General features: G+C 38.7%; 1 protein-coding gene across 7 annotated transcripts in view; it reads right to left on the bottom strand.

Annotated features, from left to right (window-relative positions):
- LOC135500896 (potassium voltage-gated channel subfamily H member 6-like) overlaps window positions 1-16,018 on the bottom strand; it is a 600,170-nt gene that overhangs the window by 476,192 nt on the left and 107,960 nt on the right. For all 7 annotated transcript variants that reach the window (XM_064792608.1, XM_064792609.1, XM_064792610.1 and 4 more), the window contains exon 3: window positions 2,733-2,897. In XM_064792608.1, the coding sequence (XP_064648678.1) occupies window positions 2,733-2,897 (165 nt within the window). The remainder of the gene's footprint in view (window positions 1-2,732; window positions 2,898-16,018) is intronic.

The raw sequence follows: 16,018 nt of genomic DNA, 5'->3' as shown, positions 1-16,018 counted from the left end.
AATGGTTGTTAGAATTAGATGTACCTATGATATAAAATTGGTGCCAATCGGGCAAGTCATTACTAGGAATAATGGCATTTTGAAGAATTTAGGATTTGGCCCCCTCCCTGGAGGCCAAACGGCAAATCAGATCGCACCAAACTTCGGTACCTAAGATCACCTGACCAAGGGGTACATGTGTACTTAATTTGTGATCAATAGTCATTGCAGTTAAGAAACGTGCCCTAGTTACGGCCTGACGGCGAATTTACGCCATTTGACCTCTGTGACCTTGACAAGAAGGTCAAATTAAAAACCTGTGTGACATATACTGTATGGTGGTTAGATGTACCCATGATATCAAATTGGTGGCAATCGGGCAAGAAGTTAAGGAATAATCACATTTTTAAGGTTTTTGGATTTTGCCCCCTGGTGGTCAAGTGGTGAATCATATTGGACCAAACTTCGGTCCCTGAGATCACCTGACTAAGGGGTAAATGTGTACCAAATTTGGTATCAATAGTCATTGCAGTTTAGAAACGTGCCATCGTTACATCCTAACGGCCAATTTACACCATTTGACCTCTGTGACCTTGAAAAGGAGGTCAAATCAAAAACCCGGAGGATATATGATGCACCTTTGCTAGAAGTACCTACCATATTTTTTTCAAAATTTCCCGACTACTATTAAGGGAGATATTGCATATTTTCACTTTTAACGTTTGGCCCCCTGGTGGCGAAACCATGAAACGAATCGGACCGAAACTTGGTCTCCAAGGTGTCATTACATAAGGGTACATGTGTACCAAGTTTCAACTCAATAGCTCTAACAGTTACGAAACGTGCCCTGCTAACGGACGACGGACGACGACGACGACGACGACGACGACGACGACGACGACGACGACGACGGACGACGGACGCCACGGTATGGGATAAGCTCACCTCTGCTAAGAGGTGAGCTAAAAACAATGATAACAACACAACAAACCAAGGTAGACCCAATAAAGTATACATTTTCCGAAAGCTCATAATGTTATCTAAATATTCCTAATTTGATATTGAGAAAGAAACCGAGTTTAACCACTAAAAAGGGACTTATTCACCCAAAAAGGGCCCAAGGGGGATCGGCCAGCCAAACCACCCTTCTACGTCAACAGACATTAACCAATACGCACTGTAGTATCTGGATTAAAACTAGAGATGACATACTATCAAATAAAGTCATAAACTAACCCCTATTCCCTATACTGGATTTTATAATTCATTCATGTTTCCGTAGCATCCTCCACCTGGTCCCTCCCTCAGAAACCTTACCAAAAAAAAATACATCGAATAGACGAAATCAAACACAAAATGGCGAGAAAAACATGCGTATTGGTCATTCTTCGCAGCTGCACGGTGAAAAAAAGTGATGACGTTATGTGGCGGGTGATTCAAATAACATAAGGAATTAGCCGTAGGTCCGCATTTTCACCTTTTTAAAAGGGTACGGCATTTTCCGCAGGTGCCCCCATATAGGTTAACTGAGTTGTGGTTGAGATTCTGCGTGTGCGTGCGTGTGCCTGTGGAGGGGGGGGGGGGGGGTGCTGACCATCACACCATTCAATCAACACCACTCATTATTCAACACTCCTCAAGGCAAACTCTCCTCTGATATGTCCAAGGGAGCGGTAACCGCTTGATCTATTATAATCATAGTAGTGTAGGCGAATAATTCGTTGTTCTTGAACTACCCCATCTCAAAATGCCTGCACCAAGGGTAATTTGTTAATATCTCATGAGTGGAGCCTGGGTGATTTTGAGTCATTCATAGGTGTTTCGAATGCACAATTATCATGATTCTGATGAAAGTTTCAGGCCTGAATTCGTTTATGACCATCCACCATTGCCAATTTCTCGGAACTTTCGTATCATCATATGTGATGGATATCGCATAAATTCTGACGGATACTGTTAAAAATCATCATTGTTGTTCAACTCTGCTTTATTCACCCGACGGAAATAGAACAATTCACTCACCTACAACACACCCCAGTGTTCAGCCTAAATTTAGTCAGCAGCTGCCTGCAAAGTCAGCACGCCACGGACCACCTCACTCATCATATCGCGCGTTCTTCCTCAAATACAAACTAACACAAACTACCATTGTACTCAACATTATATTTATTGCTTACAACAAACATTACGATAGCAATGCAAGAAAACACAAAAATTCAATAGAATTAAATAGTTCATGTCAGTGCTACGAAATATTTATATGAGCGGTAGAATCAGTCATCATGGCAGTTAAGCAGCAGCAACCTCCAATCCGTACTACGCTCAATATTAGTATCTTAATCTCTGGATCGGCCAATTATTTACATTCCGCAAAGCTTACATCTCTTTTGCTACTCATTAATAAAGACCAAGTTTAAACTTAGCCAACACGAAAACACGCATTTCAGCGAAATATATACGATTGTTGCAGAAGGTTTCCTTAGTGATATTACCTAGGTATTCAGTCTATGCCGATGCAGAGCACAGTTGTACACTTCTAAACCTGGTGTTGAGCATGCTGCGATCTGTCCCCTCAAGACGATACATGAGATTCGTCTCCCGTTGCGCATGTGAATCAAGGAGGAGACGAATCTAAAAATTGGCTATTCGATGTTTGAAAACACATATTCCGCGCAAATCTCCCCCTTTGCAGATTTTCAGAGGCCCAAGAGACTAATTGCCAAGCCAATGGTCATACTGTGCTAACTACTTACTGTTTCTGAAGTTCCGTTCACCAACCTGCAACCGATTCGAGATGATTTCTCCTGGTTTAATAGAAGGTGCATCAGTCACATCTTCAAAATTAAGAATGAACATAATAACTTCCCCATTTTCATTTTTTACTGGTGCAATAAGGACACTGCTGAGAAACTTGATTCCTGAAACGATATAAGAAGAGAACAACATCAGATTGACACTGCACAATATTCTAGGATTATAACATGAAAAAGGCAAAATGAGTCTTAACAAATGGATAAAAGTGGTCTTTAAAATAGTATCAGTGTGGCTATTGTTATTTTTCCTGATGACTACTTTTATGCTAGTTTTGACAGCACATGTGCATTATGGAAATTTCGGACAATTACTTTGTGTGAAACCGGCTTAATCACCAAGAAGCGATTTTAAACACATATAGATATAGTTTGCATATATGAAAAGGCCAGGGGCCATTGTGCTCACGGCATAGATATTTGGTGGTTAGGATTCATGCTGGTTAAGAAACATGCCTCATGTACAGTATATAGGTCAAATCAAAATCGGTACGGCATGTGATGTATCCTTGCTAGGAGTACCTACCATAGAAATATCATCGAAAACAAGTTACTAATAAGCGAGATAGTGCACTTTTTATTTTTTTTATTTTGGCCACGTGGTTGCCAAGACAAGAATCACATCGGACTGAAATGCAGTGTCCAAGGTTACATGACATATGGAGTCATGTGTACCAAATTTCTAATTCATAGCTTGAGCAGTTAAGAAATGTGCCATAGATACACTCAAACGGCCAATTAACACCATTTCACGCATGTGACCTTGAAAAGTAGGTCAAATCAAAAACCCCTGTGATGTGATGTATCCTTGCCATAAAACCTAAAATAAAAATTTTACCGAAAACGAGTCAATCATTAGAGATATATCGCACTTTTAGGTTTCCTCTTCTTGCCCCTGGTGGCCAGGTTAACTATTTGAGATCGCATCATTTTTTCTGTCGCAATACCAGGTATGTGCGATTATTCTTGAAAAACACTATTTTCAACAAAAACTAGAGGCCTGGCGGCCTGAATAGCTACGCTGGCGGAATTGAATAGCAAGGAATGAGATGAATGACAAGAAAATGTAGCAAGTTGTATATACGAGTACCAGAATGTCGTTTTATAGTAAACGTCTCCAAGTAGATCAGTTTGTAATGAAAATAGGTCAGCACGAACCTACCGTTCATTATCTTTAGTTCATCACCAAACACGACTTCTTTAGCTATAACAGTCTTTAAAAAAGGGCAGAAGGTTATAAAAGTAGGTCATTGCAAATCACTCCTTCATCACCTTGAGTTTAGATAAGATCTTGTGACACTGCCCTATTCCCTCCCATAAAATGCAGTCTCTAGAGTGTGACATGAGGCATGATGCAATTTTTACATCACCCTCTACTCTCATATCAATCAGGCAACAATGCAGTCTCTTACTTGATTGTGACATGAGGCATGATGCCGTCTCTTGCATCAGCCGCTTCTCTTATATCAATAAGGCTACAACAAAGTCTTACTTGATTGTGACATCAGGCATGACAACGTCTCATACATCACACTCTTCTCTTATATTAATAAGGCTACAACAAAGCCTTACTTGATTGTGACATCAGGCATGATACCGTCTCTTACATCACCCTCTTCTCTTATATCAATCAGGCTACAATGTGGTCACTTACTTGATTCTGACATCACCCTCTTGTCTCATATCATTCAGGCTACAATGCCGTCTCTTACTTGATTGTGACATGAGGCATGATGACGTCTCTTACATCACCATACCCTTTGCCTGACATCTTCTGAAAAAGTGCTTGACTTTCAGTAGCAAGTTGCGGGAAATTTTCATGCAGAAACAATTTGGTTTCCTGGTATCAAATGATCAGACGCTGTGCCGCCTTTACAATGGCATATAAACTAAACATAACGACTCCAATTGCGCCATGGATAATTTATTTTCTGAGGCATTACCCTCTCTCGACCCAGGGTCGAGCAAGGCAGTAAAGGGGTAGGAATTTTAACTCGACCTGACCCTAAAGGGTTAAAGGTTACATGTACAAGAGTTTAGGTTTAATAGACAAGCTTTTTTTTAACATTATAATAAATAACAAGAGGCCCAAGGGCCTGGCGCTCAGCTGGATGACCTAATAACACAGGACTGAGGGTGTAAAGTAGTAAATATCGGCTTTATACTAGTATTTGAAGGTCAAGAGAACACATTATACCACTAAAATTTCCAATGCAGAGCTGCCAGCTGGATGAAATATGACTGAACTAATCATCTATGGTATGTAAATATTACAGGAGGCAAAGGAAGATATCCCTAGTTCAGTATGTTGTATCGGTAGCTTTACAGACAAGAAGTGTCAGAGAGGATGTGACTTCTCCATGGACAACTGTAGTATGTCCAGGCTGGGTTGTACAGCACAAGGATACAAAATGCTGTCTGTAATTGAGAGGTATCCTGATAACAGAGGTCAAAACAAACAGAAATGACCAGTTTGGGACTAACACCACTGTCTTTTTTTTAATAAGGTAGAGATTACAGGAGTCAACAAAATTAACTTTATTGAGAGAAATTTACCTGTCCTGCAGCCGAATCGGTAGATGTTGTCCTGGGTACCCCTAAAAGTTACCCAGGGCGATCCTGGGTACCTTTTAGAACACAGTTTGAAATTCGCGCACTTTTGAAACCTGCCGACGAGGTTCTTGAAAACGGTACTTTAGCGTTTTGCAGTGCACGAATTCATTGGAATTTTTTACACCTGTCAAAACACACGTGGTCAAAATGCGAGTTTCTGCCGATGATTTAGATGGCTATTCACAATCAATACCGTCGTTTAGAGATGCAAAATTTGTTTCAAAGGGAAGAGAGATTAAGTAGAAGATAATTGAGGTCGTGGACGGCAAATACAAAATCTGCGAGGGATCCAAGCAAGATCAAAAGATGAAATGGTTATCATCATATTGCCGTATTAAATCCATTTCAATCCATTTCTGTGCAAAAAATACGATTTCAACAGATAAACAGATGATCCTTCTTGATAAACTGAGCTGATTTCGTGCACTGCAAAATGCTAAAGTACCGTTTTCAAGAACCTCGTCGGCATGTTTCAAAGGTGTGCAAATTTCAAACTGGGTAACTTTTAGTGCCCAGGTTGGTCCTGGGTACCTTTTAGGGGTAGATGTCGTCCTGGGTACCGATTCGGCTGTCTGCAGGTGATCGGAATTTACAAAGGGTCGTTTTTCATGACATTGTGCTTTATTGCATATCCCTAGTAAGTCGATCGGGAACCCATCTATTTTTTATTCAGACCAGCGATGACGTCATTTCTGGTGATTCCCTACCTTGTCCAATGAGCGCTTTTTAAAGTGTGCCATTTGGCATGCATTAGCATGCAATGTATTTTATCAGCGCTGCCAATTGCCGAACAGAATGCCGCAGCTCCGTCAATTTTGAATAAATTTTTATGGAAGTAACATTATTGTGTTGCTTGGAATGTCTACTTTTTACTCATGTAAGAATCGTAGTACTAAAAACTAAAATGCCAACAGAATCATGCCGATTCACTGCACATACCGTGGGAATTCTCCACTTCAAAATAATTCGCGAACAGAACGTGCACTTCTAATATCGTTTTCACAGAATTGTGGCCAAATTTTCAAGAACTAATTTCTGAAAGTAGTCCCTAAAGACCTTGTGACTACCCACTGTAAGGAACTAGTGATAATATCGTCTACTTGACTTCTTTTTAGCAGAAAATTGGTCACCGTGTTGCAAAATCAACCTTCCATCTTTAGACTGGTCACAGTGGGTATGCTGAAATTTAGCCTGGTTCCTTGGCCAATTCCATGCGCAGAATACAACTGCGCAACTATACGCCATAGCCCGGGCTTTTGAATCGTCAAAAATTCAGATAACTGTGCCTGTAGCGCCAACTGGCAGTGAAAACTAAACTAATTCCATTACAAGTAAAAATGAAAAATTATCAAAAACATTCGTCCAGATGTGAAAACAATATTTCCTCTGTGGACCGAGGTATAAAGGAATGAAGTTTAAACTTCCCGATCACCGCATTCGCTTAATGTAGGTCGGATCGCGCTGATTTTTTGGTTTCTGAGTTCATCTTGGGTTACGCCTAATTTAGCACCGTCAACGAAGTGCCTAGGCGTTGCGGTTACAAAATGCCCAAAAGTGACACGGAAGGAAGGACAGACACCATTCCCTTAGTAATATTACCAGCTTTGCTGACTTTGTCAGCTGAGCTAAAAATTCAGAGATGCCTTTTCAATTTCAAGGCTTCTTTATTCAATCGACTTGTATAATACAGTAAAACAAGACCAAAACGTGAAGGACAAATCAGCTAAGATACAGCGTCTTCTTCCCCGACCCTTTCAATCACATGGCTGACTGGTTAATTGGTTTCGTGTCACCAGTTCCACAGCATGCAGAGCAACACCACTTTGCCTGTGGAGACCAACGGAATGACTCGTAGATAATAGACTGCATCATCCTGTAAACATGAGAAAAAATAGCACTTTGTAAAAAAAAAACACCATCAAAATAAGATATTCATTATTAACATTCCCGATTGTGTTACAAAAACAATGAGTAGTCTGTGCTGATACGCGAAACCGTGAGAGGATATACAACCCTGTATGGCTCGCTGTTCATGTTGGTGGTATGGTAAAACATAAATGTACCAAAAAAGATCAAAACTTGTGTGAAAAAATAGTGAACTGGTGAGGGGGGGGGGTTCAAATAAAATTGGCCTAGCCCTAAATTATCAAAGAACTTATAAACGTTAAATTTGAAAAAGTTCATCCTTATTTACTAAAGTTCACCTTGGTAGAGTTTGGACACATGGCTTGCAATGCATACTTTACTTCCATGCACATATGTTGCAGTGCATTGCTTTTGTTCATGTACTGGTATCGGGTGTATAATGTATGGTAATTAATGTAGGCCCAGTTCATGCAGCTCCTCACTGTTCATCAGCATAGACTGAGAATGGCAGTCTTATTGTTCGTTGAAAATACCTCGCAATTCCAGCAGACTACTTCGTTGCTATTCTTTGTGTACTCTGACCAGTGTCACTATCAAAGGTCTACGATATCATTAATATTTTGACAAGAAACATGAGAAAACGTCAACTTCTTGTGAAGCGGTCCGCCATGTTTGTTCATCTAGCGTTCGGGTTTGTTTTGATTATGTCAATGATGTTTATGAATACAAAGAGGCTATTCTTATAACAAAGTTTTGTCTGGATTTCAAAGTCATTCTCCTGTAGTTGTTATATTAAAGGCCATAACTCCAGGTATTTTGCCATTTTCTGCTGTAAGACGATTTCAAAAGTGTACCTAACACTTTATACAATACAGAAAACCCAATACAATTAGCTCCATCCATTTTGAAGATATAGCCATTTATGTGTTTGACAACTTGATTACCTAATCAGGCTAGCAACTGGCTCGTTAGAGCCAGGCGGCGGGTTCAGCAAAAGTTGTGACGTAGATCAGGCTATTGCCCTACTTGGGAGGACAAATATCAATGAATGCTCTTAAAATTGATATATGAAGTCTGTTTTTCATTGACATTCGATATACCCTATAATAAGGTAAGGTAATACAGACAAATTTATACCATTATAGTAAGAAATCAAACATCAGTCTGATCTATGTCAGTAAACTTGCCGCCTGACTTCACTTAGAAACCAAACCAAGGCTGTTACATAACATGTAAACAAAACAGTTAATCTTGCTTTATCTCTGGACTGGGTGCTTCAATTTTGATCAAATTTGATTTAATGCGGAGCTTTAAGTCTACTCTTTGAGGATCTATACATGTCATGCAATCATAAAAGCAGGAGTCGTGGCCTTTAATGTGTAATAGATAATTGTGAAGTATTGCGATCATTTCATTCTGATGATCGGGAAGAATTTTTTGAAACACTGTTTTGTGTATAAAATGTACTATGGCGTTCATGTGTGTTTTGATCTTCGACTTCGACTCAATGACTAAGGAAATTTAACGAGACAGAAAGCCAAAAATGGTAACACTTCCTATGTAAACAAGCTACGGGAGTCATTCTATACTATGACTTTTCAAATAACAGTTGTCATGGCCAATTGCACCTAGCAAATCAAGAGAAAATACAGAGAACAAGAGGCCCATGGGCCTGGATGCTCAGCTGACTTATAATCATAGGATGATTGAAAAAGTGGGAACAATGATTTTGGCAGTTATTATTGAAACTGTATTTGAAGAGTTTGTGGATGGGGTTGTATATCTTCATATGTAGATATTTAATACATATGTGGATGGATGTTGAAAAATATAAGAGGGATGGATTAATCTCTAGAAATGGCAAGAAAAGACACTGAAGAAGACATAATGCTGAATGGAATTTTATTACAAAATGAAATGGAAAAATATATATGTATGTAAGTAATGCTATACATATATGTAATAGGTTTGTAATGATTATCTTGTCGAGCAAGTAATTGAAAATCATATAGATTCATTGAAAATCACAGAGATGAATTATATTCTAGATATTGAGTGAAGTGAAGATGCTGGAATGTTTACAATGATTATTGTCATCCAGCTAGTGATTAATGCTCTTTTTATTAATTGGATTATGGATTTTTTTAAAGCTTGGAATGCATGTGATATACAGGAAAAAAAGGAGGAAAGGGGTATTGTGACATTTAGCAGAATTTGAATGTTTTGCAGTGACGAGATATTGTAATTCAAGAAATAAAAAAAACGTTGCTTAAGTTCAAAATGCTGACTTGTTTACAAAGCAATGAAACACACGTTAGACTACAAGGTGGTTCAGAAAAAATGTATCATCTAAAAATGTTACTTAAATCTAATGATTTTGGGGTATAAATGTTTCATGAAATAAAGTGAGTTATAAATGATCTTATTTTTGAAATGTTTGTTCTGATTGCAAAATGCATTAAGCACAATAGGCCTTTATGTGAATGGGTTGAAAATGGCTTGAATATTAACTTAGCACTGGAATAAAAGGTAGAATGGACAATGTCTTAGCAATTTCATAATGGTTAAGATATATACATGTATTACGTTAAAGCAATACATATCTGTAATGTTTGAAATGTCAACTGCCACAAGTTCTGCATTGATAGTTTAATAACTACTAGTATTATGTAATAGGCAAGGTATTGGGCATTGTACCATTTGTCCACAGTGTGAGGTTGGTTGTTGCATTGTTTAGAATCTATTCAGGTAAAGGCGTTTTGTGCAATCATGCAATAAGCCATTAGAGTAAACATTTGAAGAGTAGTCTTTCACATCTACTAGTGTACAATTTGTAGACCAAAATATTTCCTAGTTTTAGTGTTGGGGAATATTTTGTAGGTGAGATGTTTTCTGAAACACCCTGCTGTACATACATGAGGTATAACATCAATAACAAAGAATGACTACAAAATAATAACATGATTGGTAAATCAAAATATACAGAACACAATAATTTGTTTGAGTCGTATCTAAAATCGAAGAAACCTTAACTTAACAGCATAACATAATTACAGAAAGAGGAATCTTACTCTCCAGTAAGTTGAATACATGTTGGGCATTAAGCAAATAGCAAATCTCAAATCTTGTGGATATGACACTTTGAACATATCTGTGAGGATAGGGCTTACTCACAGGGAGTACAAGAAATAATCGTTGCAGTGGTTTTGTAGAAAACAACCTCAAAATTGCTGTTGTAATCCAGTAAGAAGGATTCAATGTCCTGTGCTGATAGTTGGTTATTTGCCTGTTGAGCTGCTTTGATAGCATCTACTATTTCCGAGACACAATTCTCACTGAAGTTCAATTTGAAGCATTGTTTTCCTTGTAGGAATGTACCTTTACCTTTGTAAAGGTTTTTGACTTTTGTCAGTTACAGTTTTGACAACAGTCATATGGTGAATCAACATGATTGTTGCGAGTGGAGCAGGTGTTGCATAGGTAAGGCTGGGTTCATATCAAGCTACATGGTATATAGACAAGCTGACAAACAATGGCTTGATGGTGGTGAACACGTCACTGTGTTCAGCCATTGTTTTTTGGCGTGTCTATATACGGTGTAGCTTGATGCGAACCCGGCCTAATGCTTTGAAATGTCAACTGCTATAAGTTTTGCATTGATAGTTCTGCATAGATACATGAGGTTTACATGTCAATAACAAAGAATGACTACAAAATAATAACATGATTGGTAAATCAAAATACAGAGAACACAATAATTTGTTTGATTCATATCTAAAATCAGAGAAACCTAAACTTAACAGCATAACATAATTACAGAAAGAGGAATCTTACTCTCCAGTAGGTTGAATACATGTTGGGCATTAAGCAAATACCAAATCTCAAATATTGTGGATATGACACTTTGAACATTTTTGTGTGGATAGGGCTTACTCACAGGGAGTACAAGAGATAATCGTTGCAGTGGTTTTGTAGAAAACAACCTCAAAATTGCAGTTGTAATCCAGTAAGAAGGATTCAACGTCCTGTGCTGATAGTTGGTTATTTGCCTGTTGAGCTGCTTTGATAGCATCTACTATCTCCGAGACACAATTCTCACTGAAGTTCAATTTGAAGCATTGTTTTCCTTGTAGGAATGTCCCTTTACCTTTGTAAAGGTTTTCGACTTTGGTCAGTTTTTGTTGGCAGTTACAGTTTTGACAACGGTCATATGGTGAATCGACATGATTGTTGAGGGTGGAGCACATGTTGCATCTGTAATGCTTTGAAATGTCAACTCCCACAAGTTCTGCATTGATAGTAGCAGTCTCCATTTTTATGTACTTGGTTAATTGTGTAACTGGAGTGATGATTGTTTGTGCAGTTGTTGACAAACTTTTTTCCTCATTGAATTCTTTGACAGAAACATTGGTGAGTTTGAAGCTGTTTCCAACCTCAAGAGAATGAATGTGGTCACCCCATGATGTCAATTTGATCAGTCCGCTAGCATCAGAAACATACTTGTTCATTAGTGTCATGGGCCCTGATGTTGTGTTCTTTGTTTCAGTATTATCCTCTTGGGCAAGAACAATGACCTCTATGTTTATCTTTTGAAACGCTGGCAAGTGGTGAATGCTGTTGACTGCAGTAATTACAGTTGATGGCGGTTTGTGGCAGAATGTGAGTTGCTTAGGAAGTGAAGTGATTTTTGTTTTAGATGTTAGTTTCACATCCATTTGTTTTGAGTTTTTGGACTGAATGAATCCATGGTTTTGGATTTCAATAGGAAATGTGTTTTCCATGTTATTGATCAATGTGGCTTTGAATTGTTCAGGTACGAATGTGATGACATGCTGGTATGTATTTTCAGCAGTTTGTAATTTGAATGTGAGGTGTTTGGACTGGGTCACTACATCATGCACATAACCAGTTAGTGTGATGGTTGATGTTGAAGGTGATGCTGTGGTAGCATCCAATGTTGAACATGTCTTCGTTGGCGTAGCTGAAAGGAAAAAGAAGTTTTGTAAAAATATGAATCTTTGTGCAATTCATGTCATATGGCATACAGGAAATATGACCCTGTTTTATTTAGCAGTGCACAGTGCACACTGTTTGAGCCCTCCCTCAGTCGTTTTTGAAGGATTTACATTTTGGCTGAAACACTAGGTTGTAGAAAACAACTGATAGAATGTACTGTATATTACCTAATCTTTTCTTCATTTTTTCTGGAGTGAAGACAATTTTCCTCTTTGCATCAGAGACAGTTGGTTTAGATAGAATGGTGGGTTTGGATGGAATGCATGGAATGGAGGTGGATGGAATGGATGTTTCTGCGCCTGCCCCTAAAACAGAATTGAGAATATAGAAGTACAAATTTGAAAATGACAATTAGTAGAAAGCAAATTTTAAATTTATGAAATTAATATACAGAAGAGACACATGAAAGTTTTGAATGGAAATATTCTATTTAGCTGAATCTTTTTTACTAGTAGAAATGAAAGTTATGTAGGCCTAGTTGTGTTTGAATTACCTTTGACTTTTGTTTTGGAAGAAGGTACCTTGCTCATTGAAGACGTTGGTTTACATTTGTCAATGGTGGATGGCTCAATGGAGGTAGTCCTACGACCATTGTCCTACGACCATGTTAGCATAGATCGTGTTAGCAATCATTGACAGACCGTGTTATGTTTGCAAACATAAATATTCGGCAGGTCGGACGATCAGATCATCGGGAAGTGGAAGCAATCTATCATCGACATGACAGAGGGATCCGGATAGGCCTAGCCGAGGCCCAACTACTATTGGCTAACACACCACTCAAAACTTATCTAGGCCTACCAGTGCCAAGCACCAGACACTACTGGTTTTAATAGACCGATTCTCTGTGAAAAAGCCACAGTATTTTTTGCAAATATTGACGATCTACATGTAAGCACTCACCGTAACTGAAATCGTGCTTCTCTCCAGTGACACGCGCGCCATGCTGTTTGCCATCCCATAATATTACAGCAATCAGTCATGCGCAGAGGCTTTTCTGGCAACCTCATTTGCATACTATTTGTCCCTACGATATCGCCCTCTATGTTTAGAATGGCACCGACGCGATCAAAGTAACCGCGTCAAAAGTGTGCCTAATTTCTAATTTCTCGTCAAATACTCAATGGATTTCTTTTAAATTTCCGAGAATGACAGATGAGGTTACTACTTACCTTGGGTCTTCTTGGTTTTTCCATACATCATCGATTAAACCACGAAAATTAATGATCTTCAACACTTAAATTTTTGATATACAATCGAGTTTCACAGGCACCACTACAACCACGCTAGTGGGGAGCTTGAAACCAGTTGATTCCGTGAATTGCAATTGCATGACCCTACCAGCACATATTGATTTAATGTCATGTTTCTGTGCCTGCCCCTAAAACAGAATTGTTAAATGGTGTTTGAGAATATAGAAGTACAAATTTGAAAATGACAATTAGTAGAAAGCAAATTTTAAATTCATGAAATTAATATACAGAAGAGACACATGAAAGTTTTGAATGGAAATATTCTATTTAGCTGAATCTTTTTTTACTAGTAGAAATGAAAGTTATGTAGGCCTAGTTGTGTTTGAATTACCTTTGACTTTTGTATTGGAAGAAGGTACCTTGCTCATTGAAGACGTTGGTTTACATTTGTCAATGGTGGATGGCTCAATGGAGGTAGTCCTACGACCATTGTCCTACGACCATGTTAGCATAGATCGTGTTAGCAATCATTGACAGACCGTGTTATGTTTGCAAACATAAATATTCGGCAGGTCGGATGATCAGATCATCGGGAAGTGGAAGCAATCTATCATCGACATGACAGAGGGATCCGGATAGGCCTAGCCGAGGCCCAACTAATATTGGCTAACACACCACTCAAAACTTATCTAGGCCTACCAGTGCCAAGCACCAGACACTACTGGTTTTAATAGACCGATTCTCTGTGAAAAAGCCACAGTATTTTTTGCAAATATTGACGATCTACATGTAAGCACTCACCGTAACTGAAATCGTGCTTCTCTCCAGTGACACGCGCGCCATTCTGTTTGCCATCCCATAATATTACAGCAATCAGTCATGCGCTGAGGCTTTTCTGGCAACCTCATTTGCATACTATTCGTCCCTACGATATCGCCCTCTATGTTTAGAATGGCACCGACGCGATCAACGTAACCGCGTCAAAAGTGTGCGTAATTTCTAATTTCTCGTCAAATACTCAATGGATTTCTTTCAAATTTCCGAGAATGACAGATGAGGTTACTACTTACCTTGGGTCTTCTTGGTTTTTCCATACATCATCGATTAAACCACGAAAATTAATGATCTTCAACACTTAAATTTTTGATATACAATCGAGTTTCACGGGCACCACTACAACCACGCTAGTGGGGAGCTTGAAACCAGTTGATTCCGCGAATTGCAATTGCATGACCCCACCAGCACATATTGATTTAATGTCATGTTTCTGTGCCTGCCCCTAAAACAGAATTGTTAAATGGTGTTTGAGAATATAGAAGTACAAATTTGAAAATGACAATTAGTAGAAAGCAAATTTTAAATTTATGAAATTAATATACAGAAGAGACACATGAAAGTTTTGAATGAAAATATTATATTTAGCTGAATCTTTTTTACTAGTAGAAATGAAAGTTATGTAGGCCTAGTTGTGTTTCAATTACCTTTGACTTTTGTTTTGGAAGAAGGTACCTTGCTCATTGAAGACGTTGGTTTACATTTGTCAATGGTGGATGGCTCAATGGAGGTAGTCCTACGACCATTGTCCTACGACCATGTTAGCATAGATCGTGTTAGCAATCATTGACAGACCGTGTTATGTTTGCAAACATAAATATTCGGCAGGTCGGACGATCAGATCATCGGGAAGTGGAAGCAATCTATCATCGACATGACAGAGGGATCCGGATAGGCCTAGCCGAGGCTCAACTAATATTGGCTAACACACCACTCAAAACTTATCTAGGCCTACCAGTGCCAAGCACCAGACACTACTGGTTTTATTAGACCGATTCTCTGTGAAAAAGCCACAGTATTTTTTGCAAATATTGACGATCTACATGTAAGCACTCACCGTAACTGAAATCGTGCTTCTCTCCAGTGACACGCGCACCATGCTGTTTGCCATCCCATAATATTACAGCAATCAGTCATGCGCAGAGGCTTTTCTGGCAACCTCATTTGCATACTATTCGTCCCTACGATATCGCCCTCTATGTTTAGAATGGCACCGACGCGATCAACGTAACCGCGTCAAAAGTGTGCGTAATTTCTAATTTCTCGTCAAATACTCGATGGATTTCTTTCAAATTTCCGAGAATGACAGATGAGGTTACTACTTACCTTGGGTCTTCTTGGTTTTTCCATACATCATCGATTAAACCACGAAAATTAATGATCTTCAACACTTAAATTTTTGATATACAATCGAGTTTCATGGGCACCACTACAACCACGCTAGTGGGGAGCTTGAAACCAGTTGATTCCGCGAACTGCAATTGCATGACCCCACTAGCACATATTGATTTAATGTCATGACGCAAAGAATTTGGTCCACTTCGGAACTTTGAGAGCCTACCAAACGATTATTTTATAACCATAATCACCACAACCTGATATTTACAGGTTTTCATTGCGTTTCTATTGAATCACATTGCTACATTTGAAAAATAAGCTGCAGAATGTGGTTTTTGGAGGATGAAATCTGAAGCCACTTGAAGAACC

This window comes from Lineus longissimus, chromosome 16, assembly GCF_910592395.1.
Source record: "Lineus longissimus chromosome 16, tnLinLong1.2, whole genome shotgun sequence".
NCBI classification, from domain to species: domain Eukaryota; kingdom Metazoa; phylum Nemertea; class Pilidiophora; order Heteronemertea; family Lineidae; genus Lineus; species Lineus longissimus.
Note: the sequence above shows the minus strand (reverse complement) of the source record. Positions and strands in the feature narration are given on the sequence as shown.